The following is a 16097-nucleotide window of genomic DNA, read 5'->3' as shown; positions in this document are numbered from 1 at the left end:
TTGCTTTTAGAAATATATACTTCTGTGTTTTTTGATAATCTTACAGTGAACATGTATTGACATTATAATTTTTAAAAAAAACCTTCTTTCAAGGTATCTCTGGTCCTTTGAGTCCTCAAATATTTATCAGAACACATTTTTCACATATCTTAGTGAAAGCCAAAATTAAGCAACTAAAAGCAATTTAGAATCTTCTTGGACTGCTAAATCATACCAAGGTGTCTCTTTGAAAATATCCTTTTATAGCTATTTACTTTATTATTCCATACTTTGCTGTAATGTTTAGATAAGGTGACTTATGTTATTAACTGAAATAATTTGAATGAGAAACCAAGTAAGATGCAGGGGCACCTGGGTGGCTCAGTGGTCGAGCATCTGGCTTTGGCTCAGGTCGTGATCCCGGGGTCCTGGGGTCAAGTCCCACATCGGGCTCCTCACAGGGAGCCTGCTTCTCCCTCTTCCTGTGTCTCTGCCTCTCTTTCTCTCTGTGTCCCTCATGAAGGAATGAATGAAGGAAGGAAGGAATAAATAAGAAACTAAACAAGATCCAAAGTAACCTATGATTCCCCAGACTCTAAAGCAACTACAAAAAGCAATGACATAAATAAAAGCCCAGTTTATTGCGCTGTAAAGAGATGATGTTTACCATGTGAATTGATCGTGGAAGCTACTAATATTTTAGTTTTAGAGTTACCAGCCTTTCCTCATTCCTTTTATCTCCATAAAAATGTTGAGTAATGCATTTGTGGGCTAAAGGGTAACATAAAAGCCCCAAACCAAAGTGATTTTACAGAACAAAAGTATACTTCTTGCTCATGTGAGGTCCTATGCAGGCAAGTGGCACAGTCTTTCATGTGGTGATGCAGGGACCTTCTACCTCACGGGGCCACCATCCTCCTGGCCTTGGAGACCTTCACTTCCAGCCAGTGATGGGAAGAGCAATGGTGCAGGAGGCATACTCGCCTCATACCCACTGCAGCCTTAGAAGTGGCACAAATCTGCATCTATTGAGAGGACCATATGGTTCTTGTTTTTTTCTCTTGCTGATATGATGAATCACCTTGATTGCTTTACGAGTGTTGAACCAGCCTTGTATCCCGGGGTTAAATCCCACTTGGTCATGGTGAATTATCTTCTTAATGTGTTGTTGGATCCTATTGGCTAGTATCTTGTTGAGAATTTTTGCATTTGTGTTCATCAGGGATATTGGTCTATAATTCTCCTTTTTGGTGGGGTCTTTGATTTTGGAATTAAGGTGATGCTGGCGTCATAGAACGAGTTTGGAAGTACTCCATCTCTTTCTATCTTTCTGAACAGCTTTAGTAGAATAGGTATGGTTTCTTCTTTAAGTGTTTGATAGAATTCCCCAGGGAAGCCATCTGGCCCTGGACTCTTGTGTCTTGGGAGGTTTTTGATGATGACTCCTTCAATTTCCTCCCTGGTTATTTGCCCTCTTCAGGTTTTCTATTTCTTCCTGGTCCAGTTTTGGTAGTTTGTGGTTTTCCAGAAATGCGTCCATTTCTTCTAGATTGCCTAATTTATTGGCATATAGCTGCTCATAATAAGTTTTTAAAATCGTTTGTATTTCCTTGGTATTGGTGGTGATGTCTCCTTTCTCATTCATGATTTTATTAGTTTGAGTCTTTTCTCTCTTCTTTCTTTTTTAAATTTTTATTTATTTATGATAGTCAGAGAGAGAGAGAGAGAGAGAGGCAGAGACACAGGCAGAGGGAGAAGCAGGCTCCGTGCAGGGAGCCTGACGTGGGACTCGATCCCAGGTCTCCAGGATCGCGCCCTGGGCCAAAGGCAGGCGCCAAACCGCTGTGCCACCCAGGGATCCCTTCTCTCTTCTTTTTACTAAGGCTGGCTAATGGTTTATCTATCTTATTAGTTCTTTCAAAAATCCAACTCCTGGTTTTGTTGATCTGTTCTACAGTTCCTCTGGTCTCTACTCCATTGAGTTCTGCTCGAATCTTTATTAACTCTCTTCTTCTGCTGGGTGAAGGTTTTATTTGCTGTTCTTTCTCCAGCTCCTTTAAGTGCAAGGTTAGCTTTTGTATTTGAGTTCTTTTCAATTTTTTGATGGATGCTTGTATTGTGATGTATTTCCCCTTCACCTGCACCCCAATGTTTATAGCATTAATGTCCCCAGTAGCCAAACTGTGTAAGGAGCCTCGGTGTCCATCGAAAGATGAATGGATGAAGAAGATGTGGTCTATGTATACAATGGAATATTACTCAGCCATTAGAAACAACAAATACCCACCATTTGCTTCGTTTCCACGTGGATGGAACTGGAGGGTATTATGCTGAGTGAAGTAAGTCAATCGGAGAAGGACAAACATTCTATGGTCTCATTCATTTGGGGAATATAAAAATAGTGAAAGGGAATAAAGAGGAAAGGAGAGAAAATGAGTGAAAATATCAGTGAGGATGACAGAACTTGAGAGACTCCTAACTCTGGGAAACGAATAAGGGGTAGTGGTGGGCGGGGTGACAGGGTGACTTGGTGGTGGGTATTGAGGGGGGCACTTGACAGGATGAGCTCTGGGTGTTACATGTTGGCAAATTGAACTCCAATAAAAAATAAATAATAAATAATAAAAAGAAGTGGCACAAATCTTTTCTGCCTATGTTCCTTTTGTAAGAATTTGACACCACCTCATACCACCACCAACGTGAGAGATCTGGGAAGTACAGTCACATGCTGGCAGGTGCAGCCCAGAGACAACCAGGTGTAAGGAAGAGAAGAGCACATCTTTTAAGGAGCTATGTCTTCCTTAAGGTAACACTAGCAACTGACACAAATAATCTCTAAAAATTGCCCTTTTAAATTCTGTCTCTTTCTCCCCTGTTGTTAAGGATTCCAAACAAATTTCTGTCCTTTTAACTCATAATTACTTACGAAGTACAAATGAGATTACTTGAGAAATACAACATGCCTGCATGGTTCAGTTGGTTAAATGTCCAACTCTTGGTTTCGATTCAGGTCATGATCTCAAGGTCCTAAGATTGATCACTACTTCCAGGTCCTCGCTCAGTGGGGAGTCTGCTTAAGACTCTTCCTCTCTTTCTTTGTCCCCGCTACTCTGTCAAATAAATCTTTTAAAAAAATTAAATTTTTTTTTAAAAAAAGAAATACATTTGAGAACATTACCATTTGCATTCTCTACCAATACATTTTTGTCATGCCATCCTAAAAATGCATTCACTCATGTCTTGTGCATTTCTCACAACCTTATTTTCTGCTTTTTGTTCAAAATATCTGTTATGGTAATTTACTTTGAGAGATGTTTATATGCACCTGTTTTATGCTGATTTTTATCTTTGTTACAATTAAATGAACTCTATGGTCAAATTCTAGCAGTACTTGACTTTATGCATAAAAGGTAGAAATGTGTGAAATCAAATGCCTGATGCTAGTAGATAATGTTCTTGTTTCAACTAATCCTGTGTTTTTCTATATGCTAGTTCTTTTGTGTATTTATGTCATTGTTACTCTCTTTAAATAGTAAGTACTATCAAGATAAAAGTTATTTCAGTTTGATTTTAACAGAATTTTGACAGATTTGAGTTTATAAATGTTGACACTTAAGTTCTTGAAGGATTTTCCTAAATTTAGTTTGGGTGATAATCCCAAATGTTATACCTAATTACTGATTAACTTTTAATTTTTCATTTTGGTCAAAATATGTATCTGTAATCAATATTCCTAATGTGCTATTAATAGAAATATAATCTCTAAAACCATTCTTTACACAGGTTTTCACTTTAGTGCTTGCTCTTGAAAGGCAGTTTTCTGATTTCCACTTGCTGGCATATAAGGTAAATACTTGAGAGAATATTAATATCAAATAGGATCTGTCTGTTCTCTGTGTGTTACTTTTCTTTGTATATATTTATATTTTAAATATATTCCTGTCTCCTCTGACACTTTTAGAAGATGGGCCCAGGTTAAAAGTTGCATCAATTTGATATATAATAGAAAACGTGTTATTTTGAAGTGATGCATTTCCTACATTTTATTTTGTTTTGTATCATAAAATTTTATATTTAAGTTCTTCTGATGTCTTTGTTAAAATTTTCTATTTTTATACCCTAAAATGACTTTTTTTAAAAAAAGATTTTATTTTCAATTTTTAAAAAAATTTTATTTATTCATGAGAGACACAGAGAGAGAGAGAGGCAGAAACATAGGCAGAGGGAGAAGCAGGCTCCCTGCAGGGAGCTGGACATGGGACTCAACCCCAAGACCCCAGGATCACACCCTGAGCCTAAGGCAGACACTCAACCCCTGAGCCACCCAGGTGCCCCCCAAAAAGATTTTATTTATATGAGAGAGAGATCATAAGGAGCCTGACATGGAGCTTGATCCCAGAACTCTGGGATCATGACCCGAGCTGAAGCCCAATGCTTAACCAAGTGAGCCACCCAGGCTTCCCTAAAATGACTTTTTATAACTGATATTTTTATAGTGTTGAATATAGAAAAGCATATCCAATTTTTTTCACATGATTTTTGTTGTTTACATGAGTTTTCTACTTTCCACATTTTCTATAGTTTACCTGAGTGAGAGAAGGGAGAGAAGAAAGGATTTTAGTGTTTTTTGTGGGGGTTTTTTGGTTTGTTTTTCCTTTTTTAAAGATTTTATTTATTTATTTATTTATTTATTTATTTATTTATTTATTTATTTATTTATTCATGAGAGACACAGTGAGAGAGAGAGACACAGGCAGAAGGAGAAGCAGGCTCCATGCAGGGACCCCGATGCAGAGCTTGATCCCAGGACCCGGGGATCACCACTGAGCCACACAGGCATCCCAAGGATTTCATTATTTATGGATTGCCTACTACACACTAGCCTTTTTCTATAATTAGGAGCAAAATCTTGTGACCCTGGATGAATATGTAGTTCTTCTCACAATGGACATGTACAGTTGGAACACAGTTAATCATGTTCTTAAAATGTGATAACCTGCGCAAGATTTTCCTCAAGTTTCTGCCATAACCCCAGCAGGCTGTGGATCACACTATAACAAACTCATTAATCTGTAAATTGCACAGTTGCTTGATGTGAAATGCCTAGCCCTCCTTTGCCTACTAAATAGAGAAATAAACATGAGAACACTTTAGGCAGCAAATATCTCCACCCTCCTGGGAGAGGTAGTGGCTTAGAGGAGAAGCTGCTGTGGAGAGGGTTCTCTCCTCCCCTGCCCTGAGGGATGGATGGGACCTAGAATCTCCTCACTTCAGAATAGTTAGAAAACTTGGAAGACTTCCAAGGTTGACCTACTTGGGTGGCTGGTGCCCTAGAAAACCCCTCCGCAGGCATGTTGTAATAAGCCCCACTGGGACACCTTGGCTCTCCTTGGACTCCCCATTCTGCTTCCTGCCTCCAGCACCTTGCCTCCACACCTTGAGCTGTTGCTTGGCATCAGCTGATTTTCAGGGTCCTTTCTTCTCACCTCTGCTGCTACACAAGGGGCCCAGACTACAGTGGGGGAGAAGCTGAAGGACAGAGGGGAATGCCGGGAGCTTCTTCACCATGACACTGGTTCTGCTTCCTTAGAGGTTCCCCTGAAGTGTCTGCAGGTTTGGGAATTAGGGCAGTGCTGGGATTCATGAGATCCAAATCATGCTGAGTATTCAGGGACTGTAATGACTGATGTTGCCTCAGAGGCGTGCTCTGGGGCTGGCTGTGTTTTCTCATCACGGGTCCTGCTTGGGGATGAGGGCAGAAAGAGAGAAGTGCTTTGTGTCTCCTTCCCAGCGGAGGTGGGTGTGCAGTGCATGTCACAGCCCACCTGTCCAGTGAGCCCTTGGGTGCTGCCAATTTGGCTGAGGCCATCAGAGGATAAAAGCTCTTTTCTGGGGATTTGGCCCCATTTTCCATCAGGCACAAAAGTGAGGGTTGTGCAGCTCCCACAGAAGCTCCCAGAGAGCAGGATCCTGCCCAACTTCCAGGTACTTTTCCCTTCTGAGATCCCTAAGTCCAAATGTGGGAGCAAACCTGGTTACCTTATTTTCTTTATCATTAATTCCTGTTAGACGGCGGGTAGCATCTATCCTTTTGTGGACTATAACTCTGTTAACTACTGTTCTTTTTAAGCACAGCTAAGGAAATTCAGTCTTGTCTATATATGGGCTGATTATTATTCTGTGATGGGGCTAGTTTGAGGAAAAATCAATGCTTATTTGAATGTATTGCTCACAAATAAAGTATGTATAGAATTTGGTTCATTTCATTTTATACAGCGGTAAGTAGCTGCAGGAAAGCAATAACCTGGTGTACGGTGATGCTGGGTAAAGAAAAGTAATTTCTGTGTGATGGATTTAGGTTAAATATGTGAAATAATGTTCTTAAGCCAAAGACTTTCCACTGGGATATATTACAAGTGGTTTCACATTTCAGGAAAACTGACATTAGTGTAGTTATTGTGTTTATGTCAACAAGACCACCAAATACAATCTATGCTGCCCGTACGCAGCTCTTCCATTGCCTATAACTGGGAGAAGAATGTCAGGCACACAGAAAGTACTCAACTTTTAAATTAGACTTTCCCAAGCTTGGAATATATATGAGTGTGTGTGTGTGTGTGTGTGTGTGTATGTGTGTCTGTCTGTCTGTCTATGGTGCCTTTAAATATTTGGGGAATTTTTTGTGTACGTTTTGGGATTTTGCCTTGAGAATCTGGCTCAAGGGAGAATGTGGCAGGCTCATTAGTGTTTTGTTTTCTTGTATTTAATCAAATTGATATCCAGTTAGTCAATAAATATTTATTTAACACCTACAATGTTCTGGGCACAATGCATGGTCCAATATATGATTTTTTTACTGATTAGATTAAAAAGATTTCTTCAATCCCTCAAGGTATATTTTAAGTGTAAGTTCTTGTTAAATTAATTCTGAAATAGAAGTGGAGCCTTTATTGGTCATTTTGGTAACAAGACATAATATTTCGATATCCCAGATGAATGTTGACAGATATTATTGTTACTGTGAATTGTAAGATTGTATTTCCCAAGGTTATAAATATATATGCTTTATAAGAGAATTAACCCAAATAGAAATAATTAACCTGAATATAGGCTTTCTATGTGATCAAAATCTTCTAAGAAAACCACTCAAATATGGAACTATTGATAAGTCTCTAGAAATACTGCGGAGAAGGAAACAAGAAAGATTTTGAGATTGGGGAATTACAAAAGAGATATAAGGAAAATTGGAAATAGAATGTCATAAAGGGCACCAGGAGAGGAAGGAGATCGGAATACAGACAATGATATAGTGAGGCAGAGGAACAGGGACAGGGCGACATAACCAACACGAGAGAGATTCAGAGCAAGGAAATTATCAGGGATAAGGAGGAACATTACATAATGATAAGGGTCAGTTCTCTAAGAAGACATAATCCTTAGCATGTATGCACCTAACAACAGGGCATCAAAATATAGAGGCAAAACCAGTAGAACTGAAAGGAGAAATAGATGGGCCTTCTATTAGAGTTGGAGACGTCAACATCCCTTCATCAGAAATAGACCCAGAACACAGAAAATCAATAAGGATATAGCTGGACTCAACCATATCATCAACCAACTGGATAGAATGAACATGTATAGACTACTTCATCCAACAACAAGGAGCAAAATATACATTCTTCTCAAGCTCACGTGGAACACTCACCCTGGTAGATCATATCCTGGGATATAAAACACACCCAAACAAATTCAAAAGAATAGAAGGGCACACAATGTGTGCTTTCAGACCACAGTGGAATTGAAGTAGAAATCAGAAGCAGAGGGTGAGCTGGAAAATCCCCAAATACTTGGAGATTAAACCACATTCTTCTAAGCAACATATGGGTCAGGGAGGAAAAAAAAAATCTCAGAAACTTTCAATATATTGAATTAAAAGAGAAACAGAGAAGGGTTCTATTGAATACATTAGTAGTAACAATTATTTTTTGTATTACTTGGAATTAAACCATCCAATACTTCAGTTTAACTTGAGGATTTAGAAATAGTTTTCATTTCAGGAATGCTGGGTGACTCATGCCTACAGCATTAGAAAAGTTTGTCAGCTCACCAGATCTTAAACCTTACTTTTGAAACCTAGGCCCCGTCTAGTACTGGCAGGTTTGTTCCTGTGTAAAGAAATGATTTCAATCTTAGATATTTACTTTGAAACCATGAAGAACACTGGATAATTTATTAGTCATCAGTCTGCCAATTCTTAAATTGCTAACTGGTATATACACCTAAGACACATCATTTATAGCACAAAACAACGTCTGAATGTTACATTAGCAACTGAGATGTATTTAATTTCTTTTTTATTTCCTCCTTTTACTTCCACCAGTCCTTTAGCAAATTTAATCCACTGATTCAGATGAAATGCTTTCAATTATCATGTAGAATAAAATAAAAGATGGGGAAAAAAAGAAAATAGAAGTGTCTTTCAACTGGCCGATGCTTAAACATTTGAGATTCTAGTTTAGAATCTCAATTTTTTTGCCTTGGGAAAAGAGTCCTTACTTGGACAAGCAAGATTTAAACAAGGCAGAAATTCCAGACTCAGTGCAAAGACAGTCCAAAAATTCAATATTTAGACATTCACTTATTCTCGTATATGCATTCATTCATTTGTTCACTCAACAAATATTTTGTAAGTTCCAGAATTACAAAAATGAGTACACTTGTTCCTGTTCAAAAGCATATATTATGACTCCTATAAAAGAAATCAGACTTCCAGCTCACATGGCAACCGTTCTTTTTTTTTTTTTTTTGATAAAAGATTTGTTTATTTGAGAGAGAGAGCATGCAAGAGAGAGAGTGCGCGAGAGCGTGTGAGTGTGAGCAGGAGGGAAGGGTAGAGAGAGACTCTCCAGCAGACTCTACTGAGTACGGATCTAGAGGCAGAGCTCGATCTCATGGCCCTAAGCTCATGACCTGAAGCCAAAATCTGAAGCCAAAATCAAGAGTTGGATGCACATGCTTAATAGACTGAGCCACCCAGGCACCCCATGGCAACTGTTCTTAAAGTATTCATGAGGCCCTCCTGTCTCTTAAGTTTCAAAGAGATTCAGACTTTGCAAGTAATTTTTTTTCTTTATGTGACCATTTGGAAGTTGCAAGGAATTAAGGAAGGATGGAATAAAGAGATTACGCTTTTATAAGATGTGGGTTCACAAATGTATTTTCACAACTAAATGTTTTCATATGCTTTGTATGTTTTCCAAATAAATTTAAAGGGCTGTTCTAACACAGTAATTTTTTTTTATATAATTCTAAACAAAACAATCAAGCTCTGGTCCTGTGTTAGGAGTCTGTAGTATAATCATTAGATCCATTTGTGACTTGATGATATAAATTGATAATGGTTATTCAAAAAATGTCATTTGTTGCTTCTAGAAAGGGATCTAATGGGGATGTCCTCCAGGTCCCAATTAATTGCTCAGAAAAACTTTCTTTGGGTTGTATTTAAGTGGGGTTATCTCTGTCCTGGGCCTGGTCCTACTTTTGTAGATCTAGCTTTGGAAATTTTGCTAAGGCTATACATTTCCATGTGTATCATATTATCAAAACTGAAAAGAAAAAAAAAAAAGAACTGTGAATAAACCTGAATGGAATTATTTATTATAAAAATATTGGCAAGAGCTTTGCTTAGTAGCACATTCCCTCTTTGTCAAAATAGCTGCCTAGGAAGGCAAATTAACACCTTGTGGTTAATTGGTGAGCATGGGCCCTGAGTAAAGGGGATTCACTGGAGATCAGACAGCTGGGGTTACAGATCGCTGATCACTCAGGCCACCTGGACTGTGGATACAGACCCGTCAGGAGAACAGCTCTCCCATATAAGCAGGCCAGAAGTCCCTGGACAGTGCTGACAATGAGCTAGCAAATACCGGGCCTCATGGGTCACCTCCTTCTCCATTCCTCAACCTTTCTGTGGACACGCATCCCACACAACTGTTGCATTTGAGTCTCCTATTTACTGTCCAATCCTCCTACCCTGGGTCCATGAGTTCATCAAAGCACTGTGAGTGGAGTTGGTGATGGACTCACAACTCCCCACCTGCATGTTGACCCGGGTTGTCTTGTCTTGTTTCCTCCTCCAGTTCTTCTCATCCATTATGAGTGGATTTTACAAGTTGTATTTTTCAAGAAGCAGTGTTATTTCTCTCATTCTCAAGTTCCCAGGGAGCATCTCATTAACTTCTCCTTTGAAATTAATGACATCTGGACCAATGTCTTAAAACTGTGTGTGAATCTTTCCTTGTGTGAATCCTGGAGAGACTTTTCTTTGGAGGCAACCGGGCACAACTTCAATAGTTCAGCCTCAGGTCACTTTTGCCTCATAAAGGCACTAAAAAATTGGGTGCACTAGAAAGATGCTGATTTCTACATGGTATGTTGGGGAAGCTGTTACTAAGGACTTAAGCCAACTAGTATCTGGCACATCACCAATTCATAGAAGCCTCAGATACCTGACCACCAGGGTGTTGCTATAGCAATCCGTAAAATGACAAATTCGCTGAATCATCACTTTGCCAAAAATTTTTAAATTAGCTATCTATAAAGCATTTAGCAATTCTTATATTATCAAGCTAAGACAGAGTTCGTTTTTTAATAAATGGTTGTTTCTTGTGGTTTCACACAGGGTATGTGATGCAAATGCCAAGCCATCACACAGATGAGTCCTCCAACACTGCGTCATTCCAACATGTGTCCTCCAACACATGGCCTTTCCTAGTTATAGCAATACCTGGATTTGCTCTTTTTTTAAATTTTTTATTTATTTTTATTTTTTTATTTTTTTATTTTTTTGGATTTGCTCTTTTAATAGAAGAAGAGATGAGTGCACAGGGGACGGCATCTTGAAATGTCTTCACATGGATCCATACACACCACTGCCTCCAAGTCAAGCATGAACACCTAACCTCATACTTGTTTACACGCCTGCACACAAAGTCTAGACTCACGACACATAAACACTGGGCGGCCTGCCAAAAACCAATTCCTACAAAGTTTATGGCTTGTTACTCAGAACCACTTTTTGGTAAATCAGTAACTGGGAATCAATCAGTAGATTGCTAAATGGCCAATTGTCAGTTTGTGTTTGTCACCCACTATAAAATATAGTCAATAGAGCCCATATGTATGTAGCATATCCACTAATTTCCTTCTTAGCGACCTAAACAATCACAAAAGATGCTCCTTCTTTCATCACATAAGCTCCTCTCAAGTGCAAAGGTGGATTTGTGTTGTTGGGAACAGCACAGTTGATATTTCTATTAAGAAACTGAATTTTCACATTTCTTTCCTAGGCTACTCTAATTCTCATATCTGGAGTCCTTCCATTACTGATTACCTCTACACTCCAGCAATTCTCTTAATCCTGGCATGTGTAGCTCCGAGATAATCCGTATTTCATGGTTGCTTTATTTCCTCTTTGGCTTGACATTCTTCCTCCCCATTACAGTGTCATTGGCTCTAGGTAATCTGTCCTTGGTGACACAGTCCCCTTCTGTAAAACTGGTTGTCAGATTAAGTGATTAATTTAATGTGTAACTGGATTGTTAATTTTCAAAGTTTGTCTTCTAAAACTGACAAAATGTATAATATAGCATCTAGCTGGGGTTTTTTTTGACAATTCTGTCCCAAGCATTCCATTTTATATTTTTCACAGTGAAATGGGAGAAAATCAGACCGTGGTCACAGAGTTTATTCTACTAGGATTTTGTCTTGGCCCAAGAATTCAGATGGTTCTCTTTGGGCTCTTTACCCTGTTCTACACCCTCACCCTGCTGGGAAATGGGCTCATCCTGGGGCTCATTTCACTGGACCTCAGACTGCACACCCCCATGTACTTCTTCCTCTCCCACCTGGCCATCGTCGACATAGCCTATGCCTGCAACACAGTGCCCCAGATGCTGGTGAACCTCCTGAGGCCAGACAAGCCCATCTCCTTTGCTGGCTGCCTGACGCAGACCTTTCTTTTCTTGAGTTTTGCTCATACTGAATGTCTTCTCCTGGTGGTGATGTCCTATGACCGGCATGTGGCCATCTGCCACCCCCTCCACTATTGTGTCATCATGAGCTGGAGAGTCTGCATCACCCTGGTGGTGGCTTCTTGGGCATGTGGCTTCCTGCTGGCTCTGGTCCATGTGAGCCTCATCCTGAGGCTGCCCTTCTGTGGGCCTCATGAAATCAACCACTTCTTCTGTGAAATCCTGTCTATCCTCAAGCTGGCCTGTGCTGACACCCGGCTTAACCAAGTGGTCATCTTTGTTGCCTGCATGTTTATCTTAGTGGTGCCCCTCTGTTTGGTGCTGGTGTCCTACTCGCGAATCCTGTTGGCCATCCTGAGGATCCAGTCTGGGGAGGGCCGCAGAAAGGCCTTCTCCACCTGCTCCTCCCACCTCTGTGTGGTGGGGCTCTTCTTTGGCAGCGCCATTGTCATGTACATGGTCCCCAAATCCCGCCACCCTGAAGAACAGCAGAAGATCCTCTTCTTATTTTACAGTTTTTTCAACCCTATGCTGAACCCACTGATCTACAGCCTGAGAAATGCAGAGGTCAAGGGTGCCCTGAAGAGAGTGCTATACAAGGAGAGTCATTCCCAATTGGAGTGACATTGGAATCCCTGGGGCCTTGGGTACCGTGTACCTCCTAAGCTTCTCTTTTTATATCTGAGACTGAATAATCCAAGAGACTCTGTAATGTACTCTCTTTTTCTGTTCAGAAAATATTTGGGTTTTATTGTATTCATTATATTTAATTCTATCAAATTTATTCTTTCATTGAACTGGATAGTCAGTTAAGAACACCTACAGGAATAAATTGATTTCATCTACTGCTGTGGATCCCAAAAGGGTAAAATAGACCCTCTTCCTCTGACTCTATCAGATGTACTCAATAATACCAGAAAGTGCACTTTACCATATGTAGCCGTGTCAGTGATCATTTTTTAAAATTTTGCAGCCACAGAGACTTAGGACTCTTTGATACTTTTCTCCCTTTTAACCCTACATTAGGATGTTTCACCTTAACTGTACTTCCTCTAATAGTGAATGTACCTCAATGCCTACTCAGGCTTAGGGGGAAACACTGATTTTGTTGATTAAACCTTGCAATCTGTCTTGGAATTACTGTGCTCAGAAAGGAGGTCTGCATACATTCAGCTGGCATCCCAGGGAATTACCCAATGAAATCCACTTTCCAGACTGCCCTGGGCTTCCGATGGCCACTTGTTTATAAACTCTTCTCACCTGCTTAAGAAGAGTATCTGTGATTCTTTCTGAGTAAACACACACTCTTCACTAGAAGGAGTTAGCAAGTGCTACAACCCAACTCTCAATGATCAGGTAGTGATGGAATGTCCTGAGCAGAGTCAACTGGGGGGAGAAAAAAGATTGTAACAGTAATAATAGTAGTTAACATTATTATTATGTACTTACTTCACACCATCCACTGCACGTAGATAGCTAATTTACAGAGATTACCTTATTTTTATCATAAAAACCCATTTCTCATGACTCTCCCATTTTATGGATGCAAATGGCAAATGCTAGACCCATGCCCCAACGATGACTCCCAAACCTTCTCTATTGAACACTACAGTGTAGTACATCATTATTGGTTTTATCAAATTAAGAATAAGGCTAACCTACCCCACCCTAGGATATGTTAAGCAAATGTGGGTTTCTTTTCAGTCTAAAACCAGCAACAATGAGGCTGCAAGAGCCAGAGATTATTTATGGAAGGCTTCTTGTCTGGGTTGGTGAGTCCTATGGTCATAGTTACTAAGAATATTAGGACTTCCAGAGCACAGAGCAGAGAGTAGGGATGGCGGCTGTTCTCATTAAGGTGTTGGTTTACAACTCAGCATGGTGGCAAGACAGAGAAACAAGGCATCTCTAGTTTCACACACACCACTCACATGTTCATGTACAAACTCGCGCATTGGTGCACACACACCTATGGAGTCCTTACTGTGGTGACGCACTCTGTTCTAAGTAGCTTGTAAGTATTATCTTTTTTAATCCTCATAACAACCATATGAGATAGGGACTATTAACTACTCTTTGGGTGAGAAAACAGACACAAAGAGATCAGGTAACTTAACCAAAGACTCACGGCTCATAAGTATCTAGTCCACGATCAAACTTAGGTGATCTGACTGTCAAACCCATAGGCATAACCACTAATTAAAAGTCAGAGAGATTGTGAAGTTCCAGAAGCAGGAAATGGAGAGGGAGGAAGAGAGTAGGAAACTTTCAACCTCCAGCCAGAGAGAGGCATTGGGAGGGAAGGTACTTATGTTTGGGATGAACTCAGCTTGAGCTCCCTTCCCGGGTGGAGGACAGGTGGAGGGGGGGGTGGGGGTTGCAGTCAGAAGATCCTCCACACTGCAGTCATCTTTGGATGCAAGGAGACGGCCACAGCCCAGAGCACTGAAAACCGGGCAGCACCTGGAAGTGATGGGACAAGTGATGGGAACCTGTTCTGTGCAAGAAGTGATTTGCCAGGCAGGACATCTGAGTCCAATAGGTGGTGGCAATGTGGCCCAGGTTGGTGCGATCTGCTGGTCCATCTCCAAAGCCCTGCTTGCCTGTTGTCAGAAATACCAGGATGAGGTTTCCAAGAAGGCGATCCTTATCCAGTATGACCCGACCCTGCTGGAAGTAGATCCCCAGCACTGAATTCAAAAAGTTTGGCAGTCTTGGTGCCCATGCTCAAGACCAGAAATCCTGCCTATAAACCCATCATGAGGATCAGAGTTAGTTACCTTTATAATAAGTCTCAAAGGACTGAAAGGTTAAAACACAACAACTTGACTTTATACTAGAATGGAAATAAGGGTGAGGTAGTAAAAGGGGTTGTGACTCCAGAGGCCAGGGAAAAGGGGCCCCTTCACAGTCTGGACCATAAAACAAAACAATGGAAGAAAGAGGTCAACAATGCAGTTTTAAATTAATGATTCACCAAACTAAAACCTTTCAAAAGTGTTCTTGTAATTTATCTGTAATTTAAACTGGATATATTTTGTAATTCAGATATTGCCTAACACAGTCTAATCTATTGTCTTATGACAGGTGTTGGGCCCTGCAGGGCCGCATTTGGTGGGATGCATGCAGTGCTACAGCAGGACAAATGGTGAAGAGCTGTAACACCAAGGATGTGTCTCCAAGGAAAAAGCTCTCCTGGTACAAGGTGGAGCAGCAGACAAGTGTGGGGCCCAGAAACCACCCCCAGGGAGCTACCTGCATGGCCTTCTGACTCTGTACAGTGCTCTCCTAAGGTTGGCCTGAGCATTCCAGAAGCCTAAGATGCTGCCTGGAATCTTAAACATGCAAGATTTGTGGCTAGAGACCTGGGTTCTAGTCCCAGCTCTACCATTTGCTAGCTGTGCTCTTTCCAGGGAAATCCTTTAAGACTGTCTGACTCTCTCTCCCTCACCCATCAGTTATGCAGAATGAGAGCTACCTAGGCAGCCCCACAGGACTGCTGGAGGCCTCAACCAAGAAGGGTACAAATGGAAACATTCTGAAGACTCAAAGTGCTATGCAAACATAAGACTATGCTATTACTATAGTTAGTATTAGGTCAGACTGACTTAGCCTATCCACTAAGAAAACATGGAACACTTTCCCTAAATCTAAAGGAATTTAGATTTCAGTTGGGGTTTTCCTTTGCAGACTTTATTTCCAACATGTACCATCTTTAACCTGGAATTTATGATACAATTATTTATCATCTCTGTACAGGAAGGACAAGAATCTGTTCATCTCTTCATCCCCAATATCTTAACACACTCACTAAACATTTGTGAAGTAAATAAAGGACCCTTTATCCACTAGCCTCATTTCTGAATTTTCAATGTTGAACTATCTTCTGATTTCTAACCTTTTCTACATCCTTCAAATGGCAGATTATCGTATAGTAGAAATATAATTGTAGCTGATAATTATTGAGCACTTACTGTATGGTAGACAGTACATAGAATGCTTTACAGCAAATCTGTGGAGTGGACACTATTACTATCATTATACAATGATGAGGAAATAAACTTTAGAGAAGTTAATTTACCCAAG

At 40.3% G+C, this 16097-nt stretch overlaps 1 protein-coding gene across 1 annotated transcript; it reads left to right on the top strand.

The window, feature by feature from the left end:
* The first annotated feature begins 11693 nt into the window (after positions 1 to 11693).
* Positions 11694 to 13999, top strand: LOC112650990 (olfactory receptor 2A1/2A42). Its single transcript, XM_025433892.3, has one exon. The coding sequence runs from the start codon at positions 11694 to 11696 to the stop codon at positions 12633 to 12635; it is 942 nt and encodes a 313-aa protein (XP_025289677.3). The 3' UTR covers positions 12636 to 13999.
* The last annotated feature ends 2098 nt before the right edge of the window (positions 14000 to 16097 follow it).

This window comes from Canis lupus, chromosome 16 (assembly GCF_003254725.2).
Source record: "Canis lupus dingo isolate Sandy chromosome 16, ASM325472v2, whole genome shotgun sequence".
Lineage (NCBI taxonomy): Eukaryota > Metazoa > Chordata > Mammalia > Carnivora > Canidae > Canis > Canis lupus.
Note: the sequence above shows the minus strand (reverse complement) of the source record. Positions and strands in the feature narration are given on the sequence as shown.

What these genes read in the sequence shown, in the direction of transcription:
- LOC112650990 (XM_025433892.3), top strand. Translation starts at nt 11,694, where the DNA reads ATGGGAGAAAATCAGACCGTGGTCACAGAGTTTATTCTACTAGGATTT.